At 39.1% G+C, this 11,189-nt stretch overlaps 2 protein-coding genes across 4 annotated transcripts; one reads left to right on the plus strand and one right to left on the minus strand.

Annotated features, from left to right (window-relative positions):
• The first annotated feature begins 816 nt into the window (after positions 1 to 816).
• Positions 817 to 7,718, plus strand: LOC131298157 (small GTPase LIP1-like). Of its 3 annotated transcripts, none has more exons than XM_058323477.1 (9): positions 817 to 964; positions 1,480 to 1,586; positions 3,049 to 3,140; positions 3,228 to 3,369; positions 4,150 to 4,454; positions 5,254 to 5,307; positions 5,397 to 5,524; positions 6,505 to 6,751; positions 7,179 to 7,718. In XM_058323477.1, exons 1-8 carry the CDS (start codon positions 894 to 896, stop codon positions 6,674 to 6,676), a joined length of 1,071 nt encoding a protein of 356 aa, XP_058179460.1. In that variant the 5' UTR covers positions 817 to 893; the 3' UTR covers positions 6,677 to 6,751; positions 7,179 to 7,718. The 3 variants fall into 3 exon arrangements, with proteins under 3 accessions (XP_058179460.1, XP_058179459.1, XP_058179461.1); XM_058323476.1 differs by having other exon boundaries at positions 7,378 to 7,718; XM_058323478.1 differs by having other exon boundaries at positions 7,403 to 7,718.
• LOC131298158 (uncharacterized) lies at positions 7,374 to 8,324 on the minus strand. The gene is made up of 2 exons (XM_058323479.1): positions 7,996 to 8,324; positions 7,374 to 7,586 (listed from the first exon to the last, which is right to left on the minus strand). Exons 1-2 carry the CDS (start codon positions 8,083 to 8,085, stop codon positions 7,374 to 7,376), a joined length of 303 nt encoding a protein of 100 aa, XP_058179462.1. The 5' UTR covers positions 8,086 to 8,324.
• Between the last annotated feature and the right edge of the window lie 2,865 nt (positions 8,325 to 11,189).

Below are 11,189 nucleotides of genomic sequence, written 5' to 3' on the forward strand. Positions count from 1 at the left end.
TAAAACAAAATTAGAAAGATCCCCTTTTCTTGTGACTCCACCTATCAAAGGGCCCATCAGATATCAATTTGACTTGAAAAGGCTTTACAGTAAGCAAGCGATTGCGCATTTCTTGTGACTCTTTCACCTGTCAAATCCTGCAAATGGTCTTAACAGAGCCCGGGAGCTTAGCATGTGTGCTGATCCATCCCGGCCGTCCAATTTCGGCAATAAATAGCTCAAGTTTCATTTCGGTAATGAACGAATGGACGACATCTTCTGAATTCAATGTGGATTGATTGACCCTAAGTCCTAAAGTTAGGATATGCATTTGCACGCACACACGAGTCTTTCACAATAGCTTATCTTCCAAGAAGTCCAACAAATTCAAAATACCTCATTTGTTAATGTCAAAATACATCAATCCTAAATTAACACGTGATGTACTTTACATTTACAATTATCAAAATGAATGACTTAAATTATGAAATTTCATGGTTTCTGTGCAAATAATCTAATCTTGCTATTGTCGACAACACTATAAATTTAACAATTTTTGTTTGACACTAGATGCAGTGGTGGGAGGGGAAAATTTACAATGTAAAAATTGCACCACATTTGGGGCTGGAAAATCTTTAAGAACACATATATAAAGCACGAGAATAAATTATTCACAGAGCTGCACAATCACATTCGTTCATTTGACAATTAATGGTAAAAATTTTGCGTGCACTTGCGTGCGTAGAACCATTCTAAACACAATTTAAATCTGAATCTGTGTTTTTTTTAATATATGATCCTTGTTCCATTTGCGGAATCAAGACACTGAGTATTTTATTTCCTTTTAGAATTTAGACCCGCCTTTTTAATTCCGGTACTCGCGCAAAGGCGGGTGGCTAACCAAATAAACTGCCATGTTCACGCTCTTATTGCGCGTGAACACCACGTTCACGTCATCGGATCTCGATCCTCTGCATTCCTCCAGGCAACTCCTGCCGACAATTGTTGATCCCTATTTGCCCCCCCGCCGTTTAGCTTTGCTTCCCACGAATAGATCTGCATTACCCGTTATTACTACAATTTAGAGGTTTGCATCGCAAGTATAATACTTTGCCTTCATAACTTTTCTGGGAAACCCAGTTCCTATATCTCAATTTTCCACTTGTTATTCGGATTTTTGGTGTGGGAATTGCATTTCAAGCAGACCCATTACAAGATTACCCCGTCAGATTAGTTAAGAACTATTGATTCAATGAACTGAGATATATATCTATATATATATATATTGCTTTATTGGGCTGTTTCATTTTAGGGCTGTCAATTTTTAGCTCTGACTTAGCGTTTTTTGTTTTTGTGTGTTTGATATGAATGTTGCGTTGAATTTTGGAACACACCAATTGGGATTAACTGATTTGGGTGGAGCTTAATTGATTTGACATTTATGGTTTAAAGAAGGAAAATTGTCTGGGAATTGATTTGTGGGTGTGTTTAGTGGAGAAGGATTTTGGCACAAAACATGTTTTGGAGGGAACGAGAGGAGGAGAAGAAAGAGGTGAACGGTGGAACCGCCTGCGGGCAGGTCCGAGTGCTTGTTGTTGGAGATTCAGGTACTTGATTCTGATACTCTACTATTATTGTCTTATTATAATCTTATGTTTTCAACTTTTTCCTTTTCAAATTAAAATTTTTTTTTTGTTAATTTATAAATCTGTTTGGATTCTGGTATATGACTTTGTTTGCAATGTTTCCTTCATTTACTCATATGTTTGGTAGTGTTTCCATTTCGAATGGATATGATTTGGTCTTTTCTTACCTGGTAACTCATCGGATATAAACGAGCTTGACAACCTTGGCATCCTTTGCCCAACAGTTTTGTTGCCTTAACAACAGAAATCAAGCATGTCGGTGTAATATTTCTACTTCCATAGAATTTAAATTCAGGTTCAAATAACTACTATTGATGTTATTGTTAAGTGCTTTGAATTTCCAGTGATGATATTCAGTATATGTAATTGTGGTATTCCTCGAGTCAGTGAACTTTGTGGGTATAATGAAATGCTGTAATCTTATTAAAATGGGAGTATATGGGTCTGTTTGGAGCCATATCTGGTTATATCTCTCCTAAATTCCACATTAAGGGCAACGGCTTAATGTCATGCCAATTCTATCCAATTTGTCATAACTTAGCAAATGATGGACAGCATTAGTTCTGTCATCACAGCTTAGGTTCTTCCGTGGCCCATTGACTCCATCAAAAATTGGTAACGGTACAATTGTAGAAGAGTTGATTGGACGTTTTGGCAATGGTGGAAGTGCCAAAGAAGAAGCGAATCTTTCTTTCAGGGATGGTGATGTGAAGAATCGTCATGTAAGATTTAAAAATTTGATCACCAGAAACACTTCAACTCACTAACACGTTCTTTTGAGGCTTCATCACTAAGAGCCCCTTTGGATTTTGAGAAATTGTCAAAAAAGTAAGTATTGAGGTTGCTCACCAAATCTCACCACTAGTGAGAAACAAAAATGGATCCATAAAGATCCACCATTTTTCCTCATTTCTCACCATTTCTCACCTTTCTATTCACCTAAACATGTGATAGGATTCTCCTTTCCTTCCGTTTCTCACCGGCCATAGGGGCTGTAAAACTAGAGTAAGATCTACACTGTTGTTCACGCTAGCCACAAAGAATGCATCCTCAGGTGCAAGATCACTACTAGAGGTAGTGGAACTTCAAGGCTTTTACTATTCCAGTACCATAGCCAATTGTTTGTGTTCGGCCATCTGAAAGAATAGGATCGCATGGTTAAGAAAATAAATCCAGTGCCTGAAAATTTCTTAACAGGACTGTCCAAAATAGGATTTGATGAATCTAAATTGAAGTGCCCTTCATGTTTTTTAATCTTGAGTAAATGGAAGAGGTATGGAGGAAGACCACTGATTCATTTGTGTGATTCAAATGTGCTCATGCTTGACCCATACAAAATTTCCTTTCCTTGGCTGGTATCTCGGTACATCTCTCTATCTTCACTACGTGATGTCAAACTTATTTCTATTTGAATTTTGTGTAGGAGTGGGGAAAACTTCTCTGGTACATTTGATTCTGAAAGGTTCTTCCATTTATAGTCCTTCTCAAACCATTGGGTGTACAGTTAGTGTAAAGGCAAGACTCAACCTTCCTTGTGTTTTTGCGGCAACAATGGCTATATATTGAATCTTCATTAACTTCTTCCTTTTTTTTTAAATGCAGCACACAACTTATGGGAATTCTGGTAGCTCTTCAAATAGCATCAAAGGTGACGGTGATAGGAATTTCTTTGTTGAACTTTGGGATGTGTCTGGACATGATCGGTACAAGGATTGCAGGTCCCTCTTCTATTCACATATCAATGGTGAGCACTGATCATCATGGCTTCTTAGAACATCTATTTTTAGTCCTGCATGTGTTAAAGTTAAGAAAAGAGATTGCCTAAACTTTGGAAACCTCCTATGCACATGTTCTCACAAGTTTGATATCTGTTCGGGAGTTGCAGCCTGCTGTGTACTTGGTACAGGAATTCAAGTTAGATACTGTATATATGCCTGCTTTTTTTCTCGCAGTTTATTGCCTTGTTAATGGAGTGTATGCTTTGCTACTTGAACTCTTCAAAAGAAATTATTTACCCGTGTTTGATACTTGCCCCAGGACAAGGAGTATAAGATTATGGGTTTGATTCTTCCCATCAGAAACTTGTCATATAATATAACACTTCCATAATTTTGTGGCATACTGGCTATAAGATGACTAAAATGCCTTTTATGACGTTACCTTTTTTGTGATATGACGCTCTATGTTACATAAAATAGTATTTTATTCCCAAATTGATAAAATCTACTAGCTAAATCATCGTTTTTTCCAAGTCCATATAGCCTTGAGGTTTGACAGGTCTGACCCTTAGATACGCGCAGCCGCAATTGACACCCCTATGTAACGTGTGAGTTAATGTCGTTCAATGGTGTTTATATGTCTCTCTCTCTCTCTCTCTCTCTCTCTCACACACACACACACACACATATATGAAACTGCTTAAGCCCTTGAAACTTCTGCATGTCATGCCATCTACGATTTATACTCATTGAAGCTCTTGACTATCCGCTTTAATTATTTTTTCCAACCTGTAATTCATTTGTAGGTGTTATTTTTGTTCACGATCTATCTCAGCGAAGGACAAAAACAAGCTTGCAGAAGTGGGCGGTAGAGATAGCAGCAACTGGGACGTTTTCTGTCCCTTTAGGATCTGGAGGTCCAGGTGGCCTACCTATCCCTTACATTGTGATTGGCAATAAAGCCGATATTGCTGCAAAAGATGGCACAAGAGGAAGCAGTGGCAATCTTGTTGATGCTGCGCGCCATTGGGTTGAGAAGCAGGGTTTGCTTCCATCAAGTGAGGAACTTCCATTGACTGAGAGTTTTCCTGGCAGTGGAGGCCTTGTAGCGGTGAATATTTAAACTCCAAGTGGAAATCTGTTTAACGCTTTCTGTTTCTTTTGATCTTGTTTAATGCTCTTGCTCTGTAACCCAAGGTCTGCTATATTTTGGCCTAAACCCATTTGCCAAAACTCATGTCTCCTCAGGATGCCCAAATGAAATAAAAATGAATGCTGTGTTTTTTAAAGAAGGGATTTTGTGGGCCTAATGCATGACTTGATTTTAAATTCCTATGGTGGTGGTTCCACATCACTCCGCAAAGTTGTGGGTTTAACTTCCATGCAACAACACAATTGAACTATCTAGTTTTTGTGGTCTGTACAGCCATGCTTCCATGATACGATCCTTTAGGAGAGTTTTTTTTATATCTTTGAATAGAAAATACATAATAACCAATTTAAAAAGCAAGTGCAAGTTAAGAAGTTCAGTCTTGTGCCAATTTTTCTCATGAACTGATTTTGATTTATAAAGCACCAATGGTTCTGCTGGTCTTAATGTTCATATTCTATTGAACGTCTTGGGATAAAGTCGCCATCTTTTTTCATTTCTATACTTTTCCGCAGGGTGACAAGTTGAGGATTTGCTATAAAGCATGCAATTATCAGTGGTTGATGGAGTAAACTTGTTAATACTTGATACTCTTGTTCCTTTGTGAGAGATGTATAGTATCTTATTTTGCAGTTATAGTTATTAAGTTGAAGAGATTTGAATGTTCGTTATTGGTGGTACGATGCAAGTAGTTGCTTATTGTTGTCATTTCTGCATCAGTGGACCTATAGTAAGTTTCGTGTATTTTTAACATGTACAGGCTGCCAAAGGGGCAAGATATGACAAAGAAGCTGTGATGAAATTTTTTCGAATGGTTTGTGCTTTCGCTCTTTAATGTCCCGTCCAACTTTCATTCATTGTTTGGGGTTTTCATCTAATCCCTCTAAGGCCCTCTCTTTTCAGTTGATCAGGAGGAGATATTTTTCAGATGACTTACCTGCACCAAATTCATGGTCTACCCCAGGTCAAAGACTATTGCAGCGATCAAGTGATAATTTTAGCAATGAAGATCAAGTGTACAAGAGTACAAGGTATGAGTTCTGAAGGTTGCTATTAATTTATACCCTTTACATGCAAGTAGGAATCTCGCCTGTATTAATTATTTATTGAGTGCTCTTTTTTGTTGGGGTGATTCTGTTGCATTGTTTACAAATCTTTTGAGTATTGACAAGTATAACAGCTAGGAAAATGTCAAGTCCATAGCACTCCTTCTCACACTCATTGTGGGATCTGCACATGTTAGGGCCATGGTGAAGGCTATCGTAACTTCCAACAATTAACAAATGCGAACCATAATATGGTGTCCCTTTGAATTACTTCAGTTGCAATTTCATTTTCTTTCCTTTCCGGCAGTCCTGTAGAGGTTGGACTTTCGGTATCTAACAGATCGGGAGCATAAACGGTTGTCTCAGGCTTGGTGTTTAAACTACTAACAGGATTAATGTAGTTGCCTAAAACTTGTCCAAGTGCTACTGATTATATTTATACTGAAATCACTGTGATTGTCTGCTGCTGCTCTCATTCTTGGTTTCAACCTTGCCTCGTGTGCTGTTTTTGGACTTGTGAAGGATAAGATACGTACAGGAGTAGTTTTATCCTTCACAAGTCCTGTACACAACTTCATAAGATACGTTAATGGCAAAGAATATGTCAAAAATATCAAGTTGTCATTTGTCAGAGCGCTTCAGCTAAGGTCGCCCTTATACCACAAAAATGCGGACGTCGCTCAGCTACCGTTGGATTGTGTTTTGAATGGTCCGGATTCGCGGACGATCTGTTCGCGCAAACAGATCATCCGCCGATCCGGACCATTCAAAACACAATCCAATGGCTGTTAATAGAAGTCCGCATTTTCCCACTCTAAGGGCGACCTTAGCTGAAGCGCCCTGTGTCATTTGATTACCTACAGAAATTGAGCATGTATAAGTAATTCTGTCTTCCCTTTTTTCCCTTTCCCCTCAATCAATCTATGATCCAAACACATCCTAATTTTGGTTTCTGTTATTTGCAGTTTAACTGGCGATCCGTATGAGTACAATGTTCTTCCTCCTCTCCCTGCTCAATGCAATCTCACGCCACCTCCCACGCTTTATCCACAGCGACCAATGTTAACACCTGAGGACAATAACATTCCAAGATTTGCATTGGCAGTCTCCCAGGAGATTGGAAGCGCCAGATCTTAGCGTTCTAATATTAATGTCTAAAGATTTTCATCATTCTTATTGCTGGAAACAAGAGTCCTTTCTCCTCATAGCGAGGTATGTGCAACAATGGCTATCCGAGGTCCTTCCTGTTTTGCTTGCACCGTAAACTGATCCGCCCATTCTTTGATTCATTGGAGGGCCTTTTCGTTACATGCATCATGCACTGGTGGTATACAAAAATTAATGTCAAAAAAAAAAAAAAAGCCTAAATGTTATCAACTTGCCCCTCGAGAGGTATTTCCATATTGACAATATGTACAATCTCGCGCATCATTGCAAGATTCCATCCGTGACATGGATGGACTAAAAAATTGAAACTTGTGGCTGTGCAATACCGAAAAATGAAATGAACTCTTTGACAGTTGAAAGTAGAAACGCTATCGGCAGCAATAAAATGTCAAAAACTTTCAATACCAAAGCATGTTTTCCTTCTATTCTGTACTAAAGAATAACAAATATCCTGCCTACGTAGTCATAATAGGTAAACGGCATCTCTCGCAGAGCAACTACTGCTGTACCTTTTATACTCATATTTCTCTATTCAGGACATATCTCTTGAAAAACTGGCAATCGCCTCATCTTTCTCAGACCATATAGAACACTTTCTATGTGTTGATCAACAATGTCTCCAAACTTTTCATGCATTGTCTTCTTACCGTGTTGTAATGTTTCTGCATTAGATGGGGCGGCTGCATTCACGGTTAGAGAGGGTGGAAGTGGGATTATCCCTTCCATGACCGGCGACCAAGTTTCCTCTCTCCTCTCTGTTGCTCGTGGTGGCCTGGATTCTGTGCGGTTGCTTTGGCCGCTCTTGCTTTGTTTGGTTCTTTTTGCCATTGTTGTGCCCTTCTGCGGCATGGACATCCTTTTGTGCTTTTAAGAGATTAATCTGTTCATCCAACCACAGAGTAAATACTAATCCAACTGAGTAAGACTTGTAACCTTTTTTTTTTTTTTCCCTGCAATACTAATTCAAAAGGTTGTATTCCCTCTTTAATACAAAGTTGTTGCAATTGGTTAACTAGAATCTACAGGATACTGACACAAACTTCTCCGAATTCATTGTTTCCTTGTTTCTTGTCTTAATACGTACTCAAGTCTCAACCCGGCGTTAAAAGTATCTTATTACGTGAACGACCCAATCGTGAGCCTGAGAGTTCCCGTGCCAAATTGGAAAATACCGCGGCTCATATACATTAGTACTGATTAATATAGCTACATCCAAATTATACTGGTACAGGCATCAGGCATGGATTAGTTTCCTGTGTTTGAAAAGTGGAATGAAGAACGCGACATACCTTATTGGCAAGCAGCTGATTAGAACTTGGAGAAGACTGAATCGCTTTCAACGCAAATAAGGGTTCCCGGGATTCGTCTTGACTCCGCATCACGGCATATATATATACAGAGTGCGTGTGTGAAAATAAGGCAACTTGTTTTCCTTTACAAACGTTGCCTTGTTTAACAAGTTTTGTGGTGTCCTAGTTCCAATTTAATTAGGATCCCCCGGCCTTATTATCTCCATTTAAGAAATACAAAAAACGAGGTGATTGATATAATTTAGGGGCGCACAAAGTCCGGATTGGTCCTATTCTCTACACAATTAGTAACCGCACCATTCCGTGTGGTTCAAAAAAATTGAGAACCAAAACCAAACCAATATATGTGTGGAACCTGACTAGAACCAAACTGCAAGACCAGTCCGTTTTTGCTTCGGTTCAAATTCTGGAATGGGAGGGGCTGTGGTGCACCCATCGCACTACACCGTGTAGTGCGGCCGATCTAACTGTCTATCTTGGCACGGACGACTTGGATTTAATCCGAGCTCTTACAAATTCTAGCCGTTCATTGTTCAGATGAAAATTCCAGCCCCATTGCCGAGAAGGACGGCCGGATTAACCGCACTACACGTGTAGTGGGGGTGCACTAGTGCACCCCCGTGTCATCAAATCTACCCATTTAGTATCTGAATAGTTTTTCACAACACATGAACTCGTGAAATATGGGATTTAGGGAAGTACTGGAGTAGGAAAGGAACAAAATGGGGTACTGGGTTGAATACTCAAGACTCTATAGAATCCTTAATGGTTCGGGTTTCTAAAGCTACAGTAGTATATTGAAGACTTTCTTTGTTTGATTTTGTATGGGGGGGGGGGGGTGTTCTTTTTCCTAGCAATGATATTCTACACTAAATAGATTAAACTTTCCAGGAGCGAAAATTAACTTACCAAATCAAAATATATAGTTGGACATACGTATTAATAGTGAATGATCAGGTTCGGTTCTAACCACGGTTCTTAAATCGATAGTCAGTAACCAAACCAAATTAACGGTTTCAATGAACCGCATAACCATAACTATACCAATGAAGCGCAAAACCATACCAAATAGGATGGTTCGATCCAAATTGGATCGGCTTAGTGATTAGAAAAATGAAGCAGAGTGAGTGAAGGGACTAAAAGTTCCCAGTGCGAGGGATTCTATATTTCTATGGACGGAAAGAATTCTAGTTTAGGAGTGTTACAAATTAAACCCATGACTCGAATATATTACCAAATTCAAGTTCTTTACCAAAAAAAAAAAAAACCAAATTCAAGTCTGTATAGTATATATTTTTTATAATCGCGTGTTTGGGCTACCTTCCGCACACCTTGATTGATTCCCTAACCACAAGTTAATGACTGGACAAATCTCTAGTGACTCCCAAGGTTTGGAACGTTTGGCTTTCTTGAGATCCGACATGGAGTAGTGATCTCTTTGGGGGCAAACCTTTCTTTAGTTGTTGTCTCATGCCACACAGCCAAATCCCTTGGTGCTAATTTAAGACTATGTTTTAACTCTCTGAAAAATATTACTACTACGCAATTTTTCAAATGGTACCAATGCATTCTGACTATTGTTGCCACCCCTACCCCTGTCGTACTCATCTTTCCCGCTACAACCCTCCCCTCATATGATCTCAAATCAAGTTATACAATCGTTCGAGATTTAAACAAAATAACATCCAATCAAGTTCTAAAATATTTGAATGAATCAAACAAAATACAGGACTGACGAAGAAGAAAGGATATACTACTGCGATGGAAAAAAAATATCCCTGATTTTCATAAACAATAAATCAGTTTCCTAAGAACTATAAAGCTCTTCTTCAAAGTCTCTTTATTTTCTCCTTGGTCATGCTTCTCAACAAATACCTCGGGTAGAAAGCACAGACTTTCTCAACCCCTCAAGCCTTTTCGAGTCCCTTTTTTTTTTGCTGATTCGACCTTAACACACAGACCATAAACAGTCTTCTTCCTCTCATCTTCCCCTGCTTCGCCCTTTGTTCCTCTTTAGCCTCTCATTCCCTCTCCTCGCAGGGTACTCTTCGTAATACCTTCCCCTTTCAAACAGAGGACTTGAGATTGAAATACCACTGAATTTGCTTCGAAATGCTACATTACCCAAACTGGACCGGTCAGTATGTATAAACTCTTAGCGGCCAGATCAAGCTGATATTGGGCATTTTGCAATTGAATTGGAGACCATATTCTTACCGGTCAGAGTAAGGTGATAAAAACAGGAGGAGCTGTAAATCACAAAACATGTCAGTAAAACTAGACAATTTACAATAGCTATGAAAAATCATATCATGAGAACATCAAGAGACAAGAAGATTAAAACAGATAAGCAGTGACGGAGCTGCATAAATATTAGCTTTTCTGGAAATTCATTCAGGTGGAAATCAAATCACACAAAACTGGAATATGGGCTTCAGGAAGATATGGTTTTTCGGGCCCCAAGACATCTACAGCAGCAACAGTAGTATGCCTTTTCTTGGAATGATGGCTACCTAGAACTAGTTGTCAATTAAGCAACTATTCGTTCACCTATGAGAATCTATGGATTCCCTTAAGTTCCCTGAGGATTGAAGGATAAAAGCAAGGCCTTCAGCTGCAATTACAGTATCAAAGGAAGTTCATCGCTGCATTTAGACTATAGTAAAGTAACTATTCTATTATGTCCTTCTCTGTTGGATTCTCAAATCAGATTTGAAATTGTGTATATATAATAGTGACATGATTGATCGATCGTCACTAGCCTACATCCGCAACACCTCTGGGGGCCGAGACACTTAGTTAGGGCCTTCTCTTAGCCTGCCATGTCTTGGCGATAGCTTAAGAGAGCAGCAAAAGAAGCCCACGGAGCGGTGATATTTCCTGACTAGCAAGTGGAGGATCATTCCAGTCTCTGATGGCGTAGCCAATGTGTCATGCTAGGAAGCTGAGCTAGGGCATTTCTTCTTTCTCAACCGGAGTGAAAACCTTAAACCCCTGCTCAGTAAGGCACCGGTCATTCTTTTGTCTTTCTATTTGTGAGTATTTTGTGGCCATTAGGATTCTTTTGAAATATGACTACTTAAACTTCTTCAATTTAATCTGCATTCCAAAATATAATGGAAAAGAAAAGGAAGGAAAAAAACACTTTGTTACCACAAGTCCCAAATAATGGC

The sequence above is a fragment of the Rhododendron vialii genome, chromosome 8a, assembly GCF_030253575.1.
Source record: "Rhododendron vialii isolate Sample 1 chromosome 8a, ASM3025357v1".
NCBI lineage: Eukaryota > Viridiplantae > Streptophyta > Magnoliopsida > Ericales > Ericaceae > Rhododendron > Rhododendron vialii.

Bases quoted from the DNA above. Each gene is read 5' to 3' on its own strand.
- LOC131298158 (XM_058323479.1), bottom strand. From the start codon at position 8,085: ATGCGGAGTCAAGACGAATCCCGGGAACCCTTATTTGCGTTGAAAGCG. The intron at 7,587-7,995 runs GTATGTCGCGTT...TTGGATGAACAG, and splicing joins ATCAGCTGCTTGCCAATAAG to ATTAATCTCTTAAAAGCACA.
- LOC131298157 (XM_058323477.1), top strand. From the start codon at position 894: ATGTTCACGCTCTTATTGCGCGTGAACACCACGTTCACGTCATCGGAT. The intron at 3,141-3,227 runs GCAAGACTCAAC...TTTTAAATGCAG, and splicing joins GGTGTACAGTTAGTGTAAAG to CACACAACTTATGGGAATTC. The intron at 4,455-5,253 runs GTGAATATTTAA...TAACATGTACAG, and splicing joins GCAGTGGAGGCCTTGTAGCG to GCTGCCAAAGGGGCAAGATA.